Genomic DNA, 17,415 nt, shown 5'->3' on the forward strand with positions numbered 1-17,415 from the left:
GGGGTTTTGAACCTGACACTTTAGCATCCCAGGTCAACACTCTAGGCCAGGGGTCCCCAAACTTTTTACACAGGGGGCCAGTTCACTGTCCCTCAGACCATTGGAGGGCCGGACTATAAAAAAAACTATGAGGCCCTGGCCAGTTGGCTCAGCAGTAGAGCGTCGGCCTGGCATGCGGGGGGACCCGGGTTCGATTCCCAGCCAGGGCACATAGGAGAAGCGCCCATTTGCTTCTACACCCCCCCCCCTCCTTCCTCTCTGTCTCTTCCCCTCCCGCAGCCAAGGCTCCATTGGAGCAAAGATGGCCGGGGCGCTGGGGATGGCTCTTTGGCCTCTGCCCCAGGCGCTAGAGTGGCTCTGGTAGTGGCAGAGCGACGCCCCGAGGGGCAGAGCATCGCCCCCTGGTGGGCAGAGCTTCGCCCCTGGTGGGCGTGCCGGGTGGATCCCGGTCGGGCGCATGCGGGATTCTGTCTGACTGTCTCTCCCTATTTCCAGCTTCAGAAAAATACAAAAAAAAAACCAAAAAAAAAACTATGAACAAATCCCTATGCACACTGCACATATCTTATTTTAAAGTAAAAAAACAAAATGGGAACAAATACAATATTTAAAATAAACAAGTAAATTTAAATCAACAAACTGACCAGTATTTCAATGGGAACTATGCTCCTCTCACTGACCACCAATGAAAGAGGTGCCCCTTCCGGAAGTGCGGCTGGGGCAGGATAAATGGCCTCAGGGGGCTGCATGCAGCCCGCGGGCCATAGTTTGGGGACCCCTGCTCTAGGCACTGCACCACCACCACTCAGGCAAATGTACATTTTTCTTAAGGACAAAATGAAGAGGTGGAAATTTTTTTGACCGTAAGTATTTGTTAAAAAATGAAGAGGCAAAAATAAAATAATTAAAATTTAAATAAAGTAAAATGTCGAGGCAGTAAAGAGGTATGGAACAAATATATATGATAACCAACAAAGCTTACTATTCAAAATGCAGTTTTAAAGAAAAAAAGTAAGAGTAATGCCTTAAATAGTTTTATGGCCAACCACATATTTCTGTTTTTTTATTTTTGTTTTTGTTTATGTTTTATTGTGGCAGAGACAGAGAAAGGGACAGATAGGGACAGACAGGCAGGAAGGGAAAGAGATGAGAAGCATCCGTTATTCATCATGGCTCCTTCATTGTTCATTGACTGCTTTCTCATATGTGCCTTGATGGAGAGGGAGAGGAGCTACAGGAAAGCAGGTGACCCATTGCTCAAAGCCAGCAACCCTGGGCTCAAGCCAGCGACCTTGGGCTTCAAGCCAGTGACCTTTGGGCTCAAGCCAGCAACCATGGGGTCAGGTCTAGGATCCCACGCTCAAGCCAGTGACCCTGTGCTCAAGCTGATGAGCCGGTGCTCAAGCTGGATGAGCCCTCGGCTCAAGCCAGCAACCTCGGGGTTTCAAACCTGGGTCCTCTGCGTCCCAGTCTGACGCTCTATCCACTGCGCCAATGCCTGGTCAGGCCCACATATTTTATTTTGTAATATAAAGAATTATTTACTCATTAGAATACATTTTCTCTGCTTAATACTTTTTAATTGATTTTCTTGTATGTAAACTATTTTCTTTGACCATTTATGAAGTAAATCTAAGTATCTAGGAAATACTAAAGTGGGAAAAAAATAATCTTTACAAATATCTTCACTATAAAAATTTTAAAAACACCAAAATGTTACTAACAAACATTGTACTAACTGATACAATGAAATTCACATAACTGTTAAAACAGCAAGAATGTTTGCCATATTAATACCTGGAAATGTGTTGTTGAAATATTAAGATAAAATTTAATTTTGTTGGACTATGGAGACAAAAATGATTACTCGCTGGCTCAAATGTGAACTAAAGGAACTGTAGTTCCTTCTACTAAAAATAAAAGAAATTCTTTAGGGACATAATGATGCATCATATTCATTCATTCATTTGTTCAGTCATCAGCTATCAACCAGACTTTTGCAATACTCTCCTGACTGACTTGTCTCCCTCCATTCTTGTTCCCATGCAAACTGTCTTCTCCAAAGCAGTCTTAGTGACTCATCAAAAATACAAACCGACGTTACTTGCCTACTTCAAACTCCTCCTTTGATATTTTTCATTTGATTATTTGATTCTCCTTTGTGCCTACACTATAAAGTCCAAATTCCCTTTGTATGGCATGTGGCCCATTACAACTTAGCCCTTCCCTCCCTTACAGTTTAGTCTTCTTTAAAATTTTATGTTCCAGTAATTTCTGTTTCATGTTCCATCAAGTGTATGCATACTGTCCCGTGACTCTTTGATATTGCTCATACTTTTCTCCTTCTCCTGACACACGCTTCCACCTTTCTTTATCTTACGCCTATTCGTACTCCAACACAGTTTATGTATCACCCTCCAGGCTGTGTTGGAGGCCTCTTCTTGGGTTCTACAGCATCTTATGCATGCTTTATCTCAGCAGCTATCAAATCATATTGAAATGATCTGTTTAAAAGTCTGCCTTCCCCATTGTACGTTTCTTTAGGGCAGAAGCCACATTTAGTCATCTTGTGTATCCAGCCTACATCTGGAAGAGAGCAGACACTTAATAAATACAGTGAGTACTTAATAAATAATCTTCAAGCACTGCTATAAAAACTAATGAACTTCAAATATTCCATTTTCTACCATACAGGAGCTCACAGCCCATCACACAAAAGAGACCATAAAAATGACAGGCATGAAAGCACTGTGAATAGTCAAACGAGTCACACTGGGTCAGAGTCTGCTGTCTTGAGCCAAATTTACCCAGAAATTGCTTACCACCAACCATGATCATCTTTCAGAATGAAGGACTGTGGAATTTTCCTCTGTTACAAACACTTCTGAGAAGTAAACTATTTAAAGACAAGTAGACAGAAGGAAGAGAGAAGAGGTCATAGTAATCTACAAATTAAATAATCCATCCCCTCTCTGAGAGTTTTCATGTGTACTCTTAGTGTGATTGAAAAAAATCTTTTCAGGCTTGTGTTCTCTAGAATCTGAAATGTGATCAGGGTTTACTTTGTAAACAATGGGAGTGGTGGCAGAATCACTTCCTATTACTCCTCTCAACCCTGTTTTAGAATATAATAAATTTATTTTGTGCTATTAGGCAGGCATAGAATGTGAGATAAGATTATCTCATTCAACCTTCATAACAAATCTATGAAGTAAGTACTATTATTAACTTCATTTTATCAGGGAGGAAACTGAAAGTTGAAGAAGTCAAGTAACTTGCCAAAGATCACGTTTCTAGTAGGCACTAGAAGCAGGCTTGAACCCAGTCTGATTCTGTGGCTCACAGTTTTGATGAATGCATCATAGCACCTGACCTGTAAATGGTAAAAATGCGGTGAACAGTCATTACAATTGGCCTGTCATAAATTGTTCTTGATTTTGGGTAAAGGGCAATTTATAAGACTGAATAAATCAAGTTGTCAGTATTGTTGTTTATTTAATTATGGATCGTTTAGGACCTGTAGAGTATTATTAGTTACTACCATAAGCCTTCTAATAGTAAAATATTTCAAACTTTAAAGATGTTGGGGGAAACTAGTTATCCACTTATCTGTCTCTCCTTTGCAATTAAGTCTTTTTATTAAAACATTTTAATATTTTTTTTCTATTTGGCAGTTGTAATTAGTGTATAATTTTTCCAGCAAAAAGAACCTTCATGTGGAAAGAAATCCTCAAAAGTACAACCTGAAAACTAAAAGCGTTTGTTTAAAAAAGAAAAACAACCTTTCTCCTTTTAGACTCCACACTTTCCTCATAAAGCTAACTTCCGTTCTGGAAATGATTTTTGTTCCTAACCATGTTGAAAATCCATTTCTTTCATCTCTTCCCTCTCTCCTTCTCCCCCCCCCCCCCTCTCTCCTTTTGCTTTCTTGGTAGTAGCCAGGAGGAAGGAGGGGGTGGGCACAGGAAAGAGGGGAAAAGAGAAAAAAAGAAAAAGAATCACACGCCACTGGGGTCTGAATATATCCTCTACTTGTAGATATTTCCATCTGAGTTGCACTTTTGCCTTTTTATTTCCGTTTTGGACAACTCTTTTATCATCCAGCCAACTGGAATAGACAAAGCACAGTTGGTGCTCTGAGCGACAGAACTCTGGTAGGGGGCTGGCTGTAAATTGACGTGGCATGGAAATTCTCCGCTAAGTTGTAGCAGCTTGCATGTTTCTCCGAAGATCAAGCCCAACCTCCCGGAGCTGTAGTTTAATCATGACCGGCGCAACGACTGTACAAAAAAATGGATAGAAAAAGTCTTCAGATTCTTTCTTTGGACTCAAATGTTTTCTTTTTGAGTATCTATGGTTTAGCTGAAAAAATCAAAGCAGTTAGGTCTGTAACTTTCTTTTTGCAGCTTAAACAACACAGTTTGCTGCTCTCCTTCCTCTGTCCTGCAATTTAATTCATTACAGATTTTGCCATGGGGTGCGGACTTAGAAAGCTAGAAGACCCTGATGATAGCAGCCCTGGAAAAATATTTTCTACCCTGAAGAGACCGCAAGTGGAAACAAAGACAGAATTTGCTTACGAATATGTATTGCTGGATTTTACTTTACAAGGTACTTTTTCCTTCTGTTTTATTTGTTAAATGAAATGTTTCAAAGATAAAGGACTACTAATTTTTCTAAGTGTTGGTTTGTGAATTTTTAAATTGTTCTTCATAATCAGATTGTATAATCAATCTGACACTAATGCTTTGTCTCTTAATTATATATTAAGGATTTTATTTTGATTGCTTCTTTATTTTGTGACATGATTCATATGTACTTTATAAAATTAGAAAAACTGCTAAGAAATATTTCTCTCATTTTTAAATCAAATGCTTATTTGTAGAAGTGTAGATGGAAAATTCTTGATTTCAAGGCCAAATAGCTAATGCCTTAATGACAGTTTGTGTTTTGAAAATGATCTGAAAGGCACAGAAGGTAACATGTAGGAAATACTACTTGCATCGTGTGAAAGAGTATTTGCTAAGACAATTCTGAGGTTTCCAGCTACGTGAAATTTTGTGATTGTACTCGTTATATTATATTTTTGACCAAACTACACTTAAAGTTTCAACATACAGTAAAAAAGAAAAACATAGTCTCCTGTAAGACACTTCCTTTGCTTGGTGCCCTGTCCCTAACAGAAACTCCCTGTTCCAGAAAGTTGGAAACACAAATAAACAAGCCCAGATGGCAGCCCTGTGGAAGGAACAGAGGCAGCTCGACTTCACAAATACTTTGCCTCACTTCTTTGGGAAACTTAAGAGTTTCCAACCTCACAGATGAAACTGAGTTTTTACAAAGCAGAACTGTATCTTTACTAATGGGATATTAAAAATGGAATTTAGAGCTTGCTGTTAGAATTTCCAGATACCAGTATTTTAAGTTCTTATTACAAAGTTATATACTTTTAATATGAAAAAGCCACACTTGTTATCGGTGGTTAGAAAGTTTAAACTGAGCATAGTATAGTGTTGGATAGCATTTAATTTCTTTTCAACTTAAACACAAATTCCCCATGTTTTGGTTTGCCCTGTGAACAGTGCATCTTTGTGCGAGAAGCAGCAGCAGCCCATTTTTCTTTGTCAAAAACTGAGCTAGCCAGCCAGCAAACTCCCTTCCAGGGGCAGACACAAAATCTGTATAGATACTTTTAACATATTCCCATTTTTACTTTTATCTAAGGATAAGGCTACCAAAGGGAAAAAAGGTTGGTGTTCTTAATTATCTTTTTAATTATGAAAATTAAAAGTCAATTAAGTTCATGGCAATCAAAGAAGTAACCAATCGTATGAACTTTCTCTATACTTTTTCAAAAACCATTATTTGAGAAAATTTTTGTGATGTTGTGCAATATTTCCTCCATTGATTGTCCATGTCTATTATTTTTTAAGACTGATTTCTGTAAATCCATAGGACATAAACAGTCACTCTCCTTAAACTTAAAACCTTGTCTAGTCATCAACTTCAGGCTAGGGCCATTTTGATCTGCACTTTAAGATTTGCTGCACAGTTTCTCATGGGATCAAGAGCTTACAGTAACTTGAAATATTTTCTGTTTTATTTCCTCCCAACAATGTTAAAAATGTCAAACAAATCTGTGTAAATGCGGTCATCATTAAATCAGAAAGCTCTACAGCATTTTTTATAAGTCATTTTGATTTCGTTATTATCAGAAGTCCTCTCTGTGAAAGAAATACAATTTCTACCTTCCACACTAGGTGTTTGGAGGAGGTAACAGATTATTACATTATAGTTTGCAAATGTTAACACACAAAGCAGGCATATATTTTAAAGTTGCATCTGGTTCCTATTTGGTCCAGATGCCCCATCTCCTGATGTTCCTTTTCTCACCAATTATTCCACGTTTTTGTTTTGGTTTGGTTTGGTTTTGTCTTTGCCTCAGAAGCAAAGGCTCTGCATCAGCCCAAGTCCACAGACCACCTTCCTGTTTCATCCCTGACCGCCACCAGCCACTCCAGCATACAGAGGAGCGAGTCAGGGGAGATGAAAACATGCCCGCCTTGCATTTGGCACTGGCGGTTCTGTCCCGGGATACCTGTAAGGAGGACGGAATAGTGGTACCCCTGCCTCTCAGCGGCCACTATGTAATGAGCACCCTTCCAGGAAACAAAATGGTCTGGTGACAGCTGTGTGTGCTCACGATGAGCCTGTCTCTTACCTTGTCTTCCAAACACAGAATGCGAGATAGAGTAGTCTCAGTGGGGCAAGAGGAGGAGACTCTTCCAAATTTCCTGTTATGGGGGCTATAATTATCTTGAACAACTTAATTATTTTCCTCCATTGATTGTCCTAAGTTACATGTTATAGTCTCTCCCTCTCTCTCTCTCTCTGCCTTCTCCTACACTTGTTTTTTTCATTGGGGGGGGGACATTTTTTGAGCCATTATTTACATCTCTGTGGGAGAGATAATGGCATGGTCATTAAGCATGAGCCTCTAGAGTCAAAAGGTTCTGAATCCCATAACTGTGGCAAGTTTGTAAACTTAGCTATACCTCAGTTTTCTCATCTGTAAAATGAGAGTTCAGTGGAGCTTACATAACAGAGTTAGTCTACGGATTAAAGGAGATAATATAAAATAATCTACTTGTAAAGGTACCTGGTACTTTAGTAAGTACTTAATAAAAAATTATTACTATACCCCCTGGCTTTATGCCAGGTGTACCAAATACACTAGTGAGATTTCAATACATTTTTGGTAATAAATTTTCTGGTTTATTGTATAATTGTGTATGTTCATTTTTCAGAGTGAGTATATATATGAGTATCTTAAATATAACTTATTAATGAATAGTTAAATTAACTCTGCAAATTATCCAAAAGGGTTTGTTTACCTCCCTGTACAAGCCCAGTAAACAATCTAAATAATAATAGCTTTACAGATTTTTAGAGCTTATTTAGCTTTATGACTAAAATGAGTTTCTATAATACTAAAACCCAACAGAAGGACAGCTGGTAGGTTCTTTATTTTAATTTCTAGTAGAATTATGTAAAATATATTAAGTAAAATTTTGCTGACCTCTAGCTTACTTTCTTATTATTAGAACAAGAAACTCTCGTTGTCTTTTATCATCACTGTTAACAACAATAAATATATATAATATATGTTCTGTAGAAGATGCCAATAAGTAGTGCAAATGTAAAGAAGAACTAAGACATAATTTCTGCCCTCCAGTATTCTATATTATGATTGGTCAAAGGGGCCAAGACCGTGAACTCCTCAAGGTCAGGAACAGTATCTTAACCACCTTTGTATCCCCTGTGTTCTAGCACAGGGTTTGACACAAAACCAATGGCTAATAAGTTATGTTGAATTAGCAAGTGAAAAATTGCAATACAAGACACAAGAGGTGTCAAGAAAAAGAAAGTCCATTCTGAATATGATTAGTTAGAACCCAAATTAGAATTTTAACTGACCCTGAAGAAAAAATAGGGCTTTGATAATCAGAAAAAGGCAAAGAGTTTGAGAGGCTCATTCAAGGGCTATTGAACAGAGCAATGAGCTAAGAGAGGTTATTTAGAGAGAAACAGAAAATGCAATTGGAAATAAATGGAGTATGGAATGCTCTGATTTGACTAAGGAGGGATTTCCTGATTCTATGAGAAATAAATAGCTATAAATAAAGGTTTTTGAAAAAACAGTTGATAGATACAGAGAAATGATTTTAGAATATTCATGTGAATCTTCTGGAGAGATGAGAGGGAAGATAAAAGTTAGAAGACAGCTGTGGTAGTCAAGGCTAATCAAGGAGGAGCCTCACATGAGGGGCAGAAATAAGTCTGGAATGCAAAGGGTAATTATAACAGACATCGTGAAGGAGGAACTTAGCCTGTGGCTGGCTGGATATGAAGGGACAGAAGGAATGAGGAGTCCAGGTGACTTCCCTGTTCTGAGCCTGAGTAACTGTGGAAATATTGCCTCTTACAGTAGGAGGAGTGTTCCAAAAAGAGCCTGTGTGCGGTGATAGAGCAGTTCCATTGCAGGCATGCTGCATTTGAGATGGCCAAGGAACATACTGATAGAGACAGTTATAGATGCAAGGCGGGAAATGATTTCCAAGAGAAATTGAAATAGATGAAGGGAATATAAGCAGAGCACAAGTGTCTTGGGCTGAGTTGTCAGGCATATTTAGCCACATTGAGGACAACTCAACAAAATAGCAGAGAATGAATGGATATCGCCAGAGAACACAAGGAAAGGGAGGGTTTCCAAAACAAAACATGCTCAGCAACTTTACATACTAGAGAACGTTCCATAATAATGAAGATGCAGCACTGAAGAGAATGCATTTTAAAAATGCACAAGTGCAAGCAAGGGGTTACTTGGTGCTGTAGCCCCACGGTCAAAGGCACATATGAGAAAGCAATCAATGAACAACTAAGGTGTCGCAAGGAAAAACTAATGATTGATGCTTCTCATCTCTCTCCATTCCTGCCTGTCTGTTCCTATCTATCCCTCTCTCTGACTCTCTGTCTCTGAAAAAATAAAATAAAATTGAAAAAAAATCCACAAGTGATGAATAATGGATCAGAAAATAGGGGAGGGAGGGAGGGAGGGAAGGAAGGAAGGAAGGAAGGAAGGAAGGAAGGAAGGAAGGAAGGAAGGAAGGAAGGAAGGAAGGAAGGAAGGAAGGAAAGATCCAGATAAATTTTCTATTTCTTTCTGAATCTGTTAAATTCTTGGGCATTTCCTCAAGCAGTCAAAAGATTTTCAAGCCTGACCAGGCTGTGGCACAGTGGATAGACCATCAGACTGGAACATGGAAGACTCAGGTTGGAAACCCCAAGGTTGCTGGCTTGAGCGCAGGCTCATTTGGCTTCAGCACAGGCTCACCAGCTTGAGCACAGGGTCACTGGCTTGAGCATAGGATCATAGACATGACCCCAAGGTCACTGGTTTGAGCAACGGGTCACTCGCTCAGCTGCAGCACCCCACCATCAAGGCACATATGAGAAAACAATCAGTGAACAACTAAGAAGCCACAACAAAGAATTGATGCTTCTCATCTCCCTTCCTGTCTGTCCCTATCTGTCTTCTCTCTCTCTCTCTCTCTGTCACACACACGCACACACACACACAAATTCAAATGTAAAATGCTACATAAAAAGAAATTAATAATAAAAAATATACTTACTCAAATGGCAACATAATCTCTATCATGGTGCCTAGCCTAAATCCCTACCAGGTGAAAAAACTGTATAAGAAGTTCCATTTTGTTCGACATGGTGAGATATTTTAGTTTAGGAAAAACAATAAAACCTCACAAATTCAGACTGTTGTGGAAGAGAACGAGCTTATTCTGAACTGGGGGAGGAGAAAATCTTTCATAATAGCAGAGAGTTGACTCACTTTAGTAAATATCAAGTATACTACTGATGTTGGGAGAAAATGCATATACATGTCTATCAGCAACCTACATTATATTGGGATTTTGTTCCTATATATGGCTCTTCTCTCTGGTTAGACATGTATTCATTGTTGTTGTTTTAATTAATTTATTTATTTATTTTTGCAAGAGAAACAAGGACAGAGAGAGAGACAGAGAGAGGGACAGATAAGGACAGATAGCAGGAAGGGAGAGAGATGAGAAGCATCAGTTCTTCGTTGCAGCACCTTAGTTGTTCATTTACTGCTTTCTCATATGTGCCTTGACCAGGGGCTACAGAAGAGCGAGTGACCCCTTGCTCAAGCCACTTTGGGCTCAAGCCAGCGACCTTGGGCTTCAAGCCAGCGACCTTGGGCTTCAAGCCAGTGACCAATGAGGTCATGTCTATAATCCCTGGCTCAAGCCAGCAGCCCACGTGCAAGCTGGCGATCCCGCGCTAAAGCCTAATGAATCTGTGCTCAAGCCTGTGACCTCAGGGAGTCTAACCTGGGTCCTCTGCATCCCAGTTTCACACTCTATCCACTGCACCACCACCTGCCTGGTCAGGCCATGTATTCACTGTTTGAGCCTAGTGCCTGTGCTCTATGAACTTGCATCCTGAGCATCCTACTGAGACACCAGTAAAGGAGCATGCAGTTATAACATGTATACTGCACGCTGTGGTACAGGCTATGCTAGAGATGTAAAGGTTCTAGATCCTGAAAGAAGAGCACCCCAACCTGATTGATAGGACCCACAAAGACTCCTTTAAAGAATGCCATCTTATCTGAGATCTAAAGAATGAGTAGGGCCTGACCTGTGGTGGTGCAGTGGGTCAAGCATCAACCTGGAACGCTGAGGTCGCCAGTTCAAAACCCTGGGCTTGCCTGGTCAAGACACATATGGGAGTTGATGCTTTCTGCTCCTCCCCCCCTTCTCTCTCTCTCTATCTCTCTCTGTGTCTCGTCTAATAAAAATTAATAAATAAAAATAATTTTTAAAAAAAGAATGAGTGGGACTTAGACAAAGATTTGTATCCAGAATATACATAAAATATAACTGCAAATAAATCAGTAAGGAAAAGACAATCCAATAGAAAAATAGACAAGGACCTTGGACAGGCAGTTCACAAAATAGAAAATCCAAATGGTCAATAGATGTATGAAAATGTGCTTGACCTCGTTAATAATCAGAAAAATGCATGTTAAAACTATAGTGAGGTACCACCACAAATCATTCAAAATGGCTAAAATGTAAAAGTATTGCTAATAATAGGTATTGGTAAATTAGTGGGATCAGGTTGAAAAAGTGCTTTGACATTATGTAGTTTGTGTACATATAATCAACAGAAATGTGGGCATGTGTGCACCGGGAGGCACATGCAAGAATGGTCATGGAAGTGTCATTTGTAATAACCCAAAAGCGAGAACAACTCAGAAATTCAAGAACAAGAGACAGGAAAGATAAACTGTGGGATAGTCACAGAATGTAACACTATCCTACAGATGTTAGCATACTTTTTCTGTAGAGGGCCAAATAGTAAGTTCTTTAGGCTTTGCAAGCCATATGGCCTTTGTCACAACTGCTTAGCTCTGCCGTTGTTGTGCCAACATACCGTTTGTAACCAAACAGGCCACAGGCGGCACTTTGCCAACCTCTGCTATGCTGCAATTTAAATGAACAAACTACAACCACACAAGCCACACCAGACAAATCTCGTAAATATAATGTTGAGTGAAAGAAGACAGACACAAAAGTACATTCCATATAATTCCATTTATATAAAGTTCAAAAAATTAGTAAAACTCAACTGTAGTGTTCAAGACTGCACACTTGGATAGCAAGCGGAAAAGGAGAGCAAGGAAGTGATGACCATAAGCATTCAAGTAGTACAGAGAGGGAGAGGAGGCGCGATTGGAAAGCGTGGAAGGGGAAGCTTCTAGAATGCTCACCGTTTTCTGATTTGTGAATGAAAGGTGGCTGACAAAGTGTTGGCAATTCTAAGAATGTTTTGTGCATTCTTTTGTAGGTTCCATTTCAACCCCCACCCAAACATTTTTTAAAGGTTAAAAAATAGACTGAGTAAGAAGTGAGGGAAAGGCAAACAAGGCTGAAAGACAAGATGTACAGACTCAGAAATGACAGAAAACTGTGTGTGTCTGGGAATTCCGAATAAAACAGAATGGAGGGGGAGCAGCACACAGTGGAGGCCGCAGGGAAACAGGGCTGCAGGAGCTCGGAATGGCCACAGTGTGATCCCTCTTGTATCTGCCTGGAACAACGAACTACATGGTTCAATAGAGCTTTAGTGTATTTTAAAACTACAGGGATTGCCCTGGCCAGGCAGCCCAGGTGGCTAGAACATCGTCCTGACACGTGAAGGTTGAGGATTCCGTCCTTGGTCAGGACACATACAAAAATCAACCAGTGAATGCATAAATAAGTGGAACAACAAACTGATGTCTCTGTCTCTCTTTCCCTCTCTCCCTTCCTCTCTCTCTCTAAAAGTAATAAATAAAAACTTTTAAATATATAAAAATAAAATTGCAGTTATATTACTTCAATTGAAAATATTAATGAGTGACTACAGAAATGGCAGCTTTCATTAAAAACATAAAAGATTACTCATTTAGATACGGTAGTTTATATGTCTACATAATTTAAAATATTTTGATAAGTAAACCAGATACTCCTTTTAAAGCCCATACATTAATTACTTAATAATTAATTGTAGTCCAAAAGCTTTAGCCCAGCTCATGTCTGAATTTTCACAAATTCTGAATTAAAATAATCCAAATCAATGAAGGTTACTTTCCTATACGTGGTCAAGCGTCCTTAGGGTGGGGCACCGGCTCTGGAGTCACTCTGTCTGGTCCAATCATTCCTACCACTTAGTAGCAATTTGGACAATTTACCTACTGTCTCGCATCCTGAGTTTTCTCATCTGAAAATAATAATAATATCTACCTTATGGAATGTGTAAGGATTAGTTAAGATTAGAAATGTACAGCCATATTCATTGTATTGCAGAGTCAGTAATAAACCTTTGAAAATTGCACACAAAAAAAGAAAGAGGTTAGGCATGTAAAGCATTTTGTGTGTCTGGCACAAAACATGCACTTGGTATATGTTCCTTATTCATTTTTACTATAATTGCTAGATAGAATATGGAGATTGACAGTCTGTTTCCTTTTGAAAATATGGTAAAATTACTTGCCAGTGTTTGCACATTGCATTATTATCTGAGAAAACACTGTTTCATAAATATTTCAAAAATATACACTAATGTTCAAAAGTAAACTGGTGGAAAGAAAATATATATGTCTTGGACTGTTTTCATAGTTACATCATCAGAGCAAAGCTTTTGGCATTGAATAAGTTCTCCACTTTATACTGGTGGTGTGACTTTGTTTTTAAAAGTTGGTCTTTATGAAGACTTTAAGGAAAGGAGAATTTAAAAGTCCTTGATCACTTACTTTAGAAACTATAAGGATAAATGATTGCCGCTTAACCTTCAGCATGTTTTGGTTTTAATTATAAATATCCACTTTGCTCTTGTATAGCTTTCAAAGCAAATTACAAAATGCCTTCTTTCATCAGTCCTTCACAATCGCCTTGTAAGGTATAATAAAGCTTTTACAAATCATGTAGCGTCTATTTAACAGTAACCAACCACACCCATTAATGCTATGAACAACACCATTTGTTCCTTCTCCCAAAGAACTGAGAAAGAACGAATGGTGGGGAGCTCAGAGCAAGATGGTTTGCAGCTGCTGCTAACCGCCAGTGCTATTTAAATTCTAGCCAAAACAGCCGCCACCTCCCCCATAGTTTCCTGTGTTTAAAAAGTAATAGAGCCTCTGATATCACTGCCCCAGTGTAAGAATATCAAATCAAAGGTTTGGCCTCCAACACTGCACCTATCATGGAGACCCGTGGGCACGCCTCAGTCTGTGTGCACGGCTCTCCCCTTCCTCACATCTCTAAGCTGAATCCGCCTTCCTGCCTCATTTCAGCATAGTGTAAAAGCATTGTGAAGAATCAGGGAATTACATGGAGAAAAGTTCTCCACACAATTCCCAATTTATTTTTCCTCTTCTTGTTCCTGGGTTTAACTTTCTTGACTGATGCTAGCATGTTTAAAGCCAAGTCTTGCTGTAGGATAAGAAGGATGATTTGTAAATGGAGTGAACCGCAGTCCTCCTATTACCCTCACCGTCCTCTCTCCACTAATGAGGGAGACTTGAGTCCCTTCGTCTGTGTCTCAAGATGCTGAACACTGTCTAAGTTGGTCTAGGACTCTAGGTGGCATGGCCGAGACCTGGGAATGCTCTGGTCTGCGGAATCCTGGAGTTGACCCAGAGCATAAGTCACAAACCAATGAGACATGGGTCGTATTTTAGCCATGAAACAGGTCTCACTTGGTGTGTACAGGGTTAAAATACTTGAATTCACTGTCACTCTTAAAAATTGAAAGGTATTACATACGAGTTTGAGGGTTTGTGGAAATTATAAGATCCAGTAACACTGGACCCACACGCCCATAAGGCAGCTCTCAGCAGGGCTGCTGCTCTCTTGGAATGAGGTTTTGAGTATCCAGCACCACAGCTCCTTTCTTTGTTTTATCAGCCTGGTACCTACGGGCCTTTGAGTCCATGACTCAGTTTGGTAGATCAGTGCGAGTGAGGGACCCCTGATCTGCAGTGTGAGCTAGGGACTCCTACTCTAAAGAGTGAATTTGGGACCTGAGATTCAGAGCACGAGTCAGGGACCACTGATCTAGAGTGTGAGTTAGGAGCCTTGATTAGATTTTTACAATTTGGGAGCCAGGCTATGTTTTTGGAATAAATCCAAATCTCTACAATGATCTTCTTCCTGGAGATTTTTTAAATGAGCAATGACTTGTCTCTGAGGACAACTTCATTTGAAACAATCTTCCTCAGAGCCGGGCCACCAATAGGACCATCTCTGAAGTCTGTGTGCTTACTCTGTGCCCGGCACTGGGCTCAGGCTTTATAGTTACTAGCAAAGCCACTCTAGAAAGTCAATACAGTGATTTGTCTGTGTCTCAGAGAGGTACAGACTTGTTTCAGATCATATACCTAGTAAACGGCATAACTAGGATTCAAACCTAAGCAATATGCTTTTTTAAATTTTTTATTTTAATTTATTGTATTTACATGGATTCAACTGTCCCACTGAATATAACACCCTCACCCCCCACCCCGTGTCCCTTTTTATACCCCCTTCCCTCCCCTCCCCCTAACTCCATCCCCCCTTCCCTCTAGGATTTGCTGTCCTGTTATCTATAGCTCTGTGTTATATATATATAATTTCACTAATCCCTTTACCTTCTCTGATCCCGTCCTCTCATTCCCCTTCCCTCTGACTGCTGTCCCTCTACTCCCTGTGACCCAGGGACCCTCTGCCTCTATCCTGTTCCTCAGTTCACTTTGTTCATTAGATTCCACATATAAGTGAGGTTATATGATATTTGTCTTTCTCTGTCTGACTTATTTCACTTAGCATAATAGTCTCCAGGTCCATCCATGTTGTTACAAATGGCAAGATTTTCTTCTTTTTAATGACCACGTAGTATTCTATTGTGTATTTGTACTACTGCTTTTTAATCCACTTATCCACTGATGGACACTTGGGCTGTTTCCAGATCTTCACTATTGTAAACAATGCTGCACTAAACATGGAGGTGCATATCCTCTTTTGAATCAGCGATTTGGTATTCTTAGGATATATTCCTAAAAGTGGGATAGCTGGGTCAAAAGGCAGTTCCATTTTTAATTTTTTGAGGAAATGCCATACTGTTTTCCACAGTGGCTGCACCAGTCTGCATTCCCACCAGCAGTGCAGGAGGGTACCGGATTCTCCACACCCTCGTCAGCACTTATTCTGTGTTGTTTTGATAATGAGCGCCATTGTGACAGGTATGAGGTGGTAACTCATGGATTTAATTTGTATTTCTCTGATTAGTGATGTTGAACATTTTTTCATCTGCCTATTGGCTATCTGTATGTCCTCTTTGGAGAAGTGTCTATTCATTTTTTAATTGCATTGTTTACCTATCTGGTGTTGAGTTTTAGTTCTTTATAAATTTTGGCTATTAACCTTATCAGACGTATTGGCAAATATGTTCTCCCATTGTGTGGGTTGTCTTTTTATTCTGTTTATGATGTCTTTTCCTGTGGAAAAGCTTTTTAGTTTAATATAGTACCATTTGTTCATCCTGTCCTTTATTTCACTCGCCCATGGAGATAAATCAGCAAAAATATTGCTACGAGCCAACAACACATAGTGGAGAAAAGAAAGCCTCTTCAACAAATGGTGCTGGGAAAACTGGAAAGCCACATGCAAAAGAATGAAACTCAGGTATAGTTTGTCCCCTTGTAATTAATTAATTACTAAAATTAATTCAAAATGGATCAAAGACCTAAATATAAGACTTGAAACAATAAATTACATAGAAGAAAATGTAGGTACTAAACTCATTGACCTTGGTTATAAAGAGCACTTTATAAATTTGACTCCAAAGGCAAGGGAAGTGAAGGCAAAGATAAATGAATGAGAGCACATCAGACTAAGAAGCTTTTGCACAGCAAGAGAAACTGACAAGGAAACAAACAGACAGCCAACTAAAGGGGAGATGATATTTTCAAACAACAGCTCAGATAAGGGCCTAATATCCAAAATATACAAAGAACTCATAAAAACAACAAACAATCAAACAATCCAATAAAAAAATGGGAAGAGGACATAAACAGACACTTCTCCTAGGAAGAAATACAAATGGCCAACAGATATATGAAAAGATGCTCATCTTTATTAGTTGTTAGAGAAATGCAAATCAAAACTAAATGAGATACCACCTCACACCTGTTAGATTAGCTATTATTAACAAGACAGGTAATAACAAGTGTTGGAGAGGCTGTGGAGAAAAAGGAACCCTCATCCACTGTTGGTGGGAATGTAAAGTAGTACAACCATTATGGAAGAAAGTATGGTGGTACCTCAAAAAACTAAAATAGAACTACCATATGACCCAGCAATCCCACTACTGGGTATATACCCCCAAAACTCAAATACACTGGTACGTAAAGACACATGCAGCCCCATGTTCATTGCAGCATTGTTCACAGTGGCCAAGACATGGAAACAACCAAAAAGTCGTCCAATAGAAGATTGGATAAAAAAGATGTGGTACATATATACTATGGAATACTACTCAGCCATAAGAAATGATGACATTGGATCATTTACAACAACATGGATGGAACTTGATAACATTATACTGAGTAAAATAAGTAAATCAGAAAAAACTAAGAACTGTATGATTCCAAACATAGGTGGGACATAAAAATGAGACTAAGAGACATGGACAAGAGTGTGTTGGTTACAGAGGGGGGGAAGGAGAGAGAGGGAGTGGGGGGAGGGGAGGGGCACAAAGAAAACCAGATAGAAGGTGACGGAAGACAAT

The 17,415-nt window shown here is 39.4% G+C and overlaps 1 protein-coding gene across 2 annotated transcripts in view; it reads left to right on the forward strand.

The window, feature by feature from the left end:
- The first annotated feature begins 3,956 nt into the window (after window positions 1-3,956).
- The window catches only part of RFTN2 (raftlin family member 2), an 82,329-nt gene continuing 68,870 nt past the window's right edge, over window positions 3,957-17,415 (forward strand). The window contains exon 1 of one of the 2 annotated variants that reach the window (XM_066232748.1): window positions 3,957-4,611. In XM_066232748.1, coding sequence (XP_066088845.1) covers window positions 4,473-4,611 — 139 coding nt within the window. In that variant the 5' untranslated portion in view covers window positions 3,957-4,472. The remainder of the gene's footprint in view (window positions 4,612-17,415) is intronic. The other variant, XM_066232749.1, reaches the window with a different exon arrangement.

The sequence above is a fragment of the Saccopteryx bilineata genome, chromosome 5 (genome assembly GCF_036850765.1).
Source record: "Saccopteryx bilineata isolate mSacBil1 chromosome 5, mSacBil1_pri_phased_curated, whole genome shotgun sequence".
Classification (NCBI taxonomy): Eukaryota; Metazoa; Chordata; class Mammalia; order Chiroptera; family Emballonuridae; genus Saccopteryx; species Saccopteryx bilineata.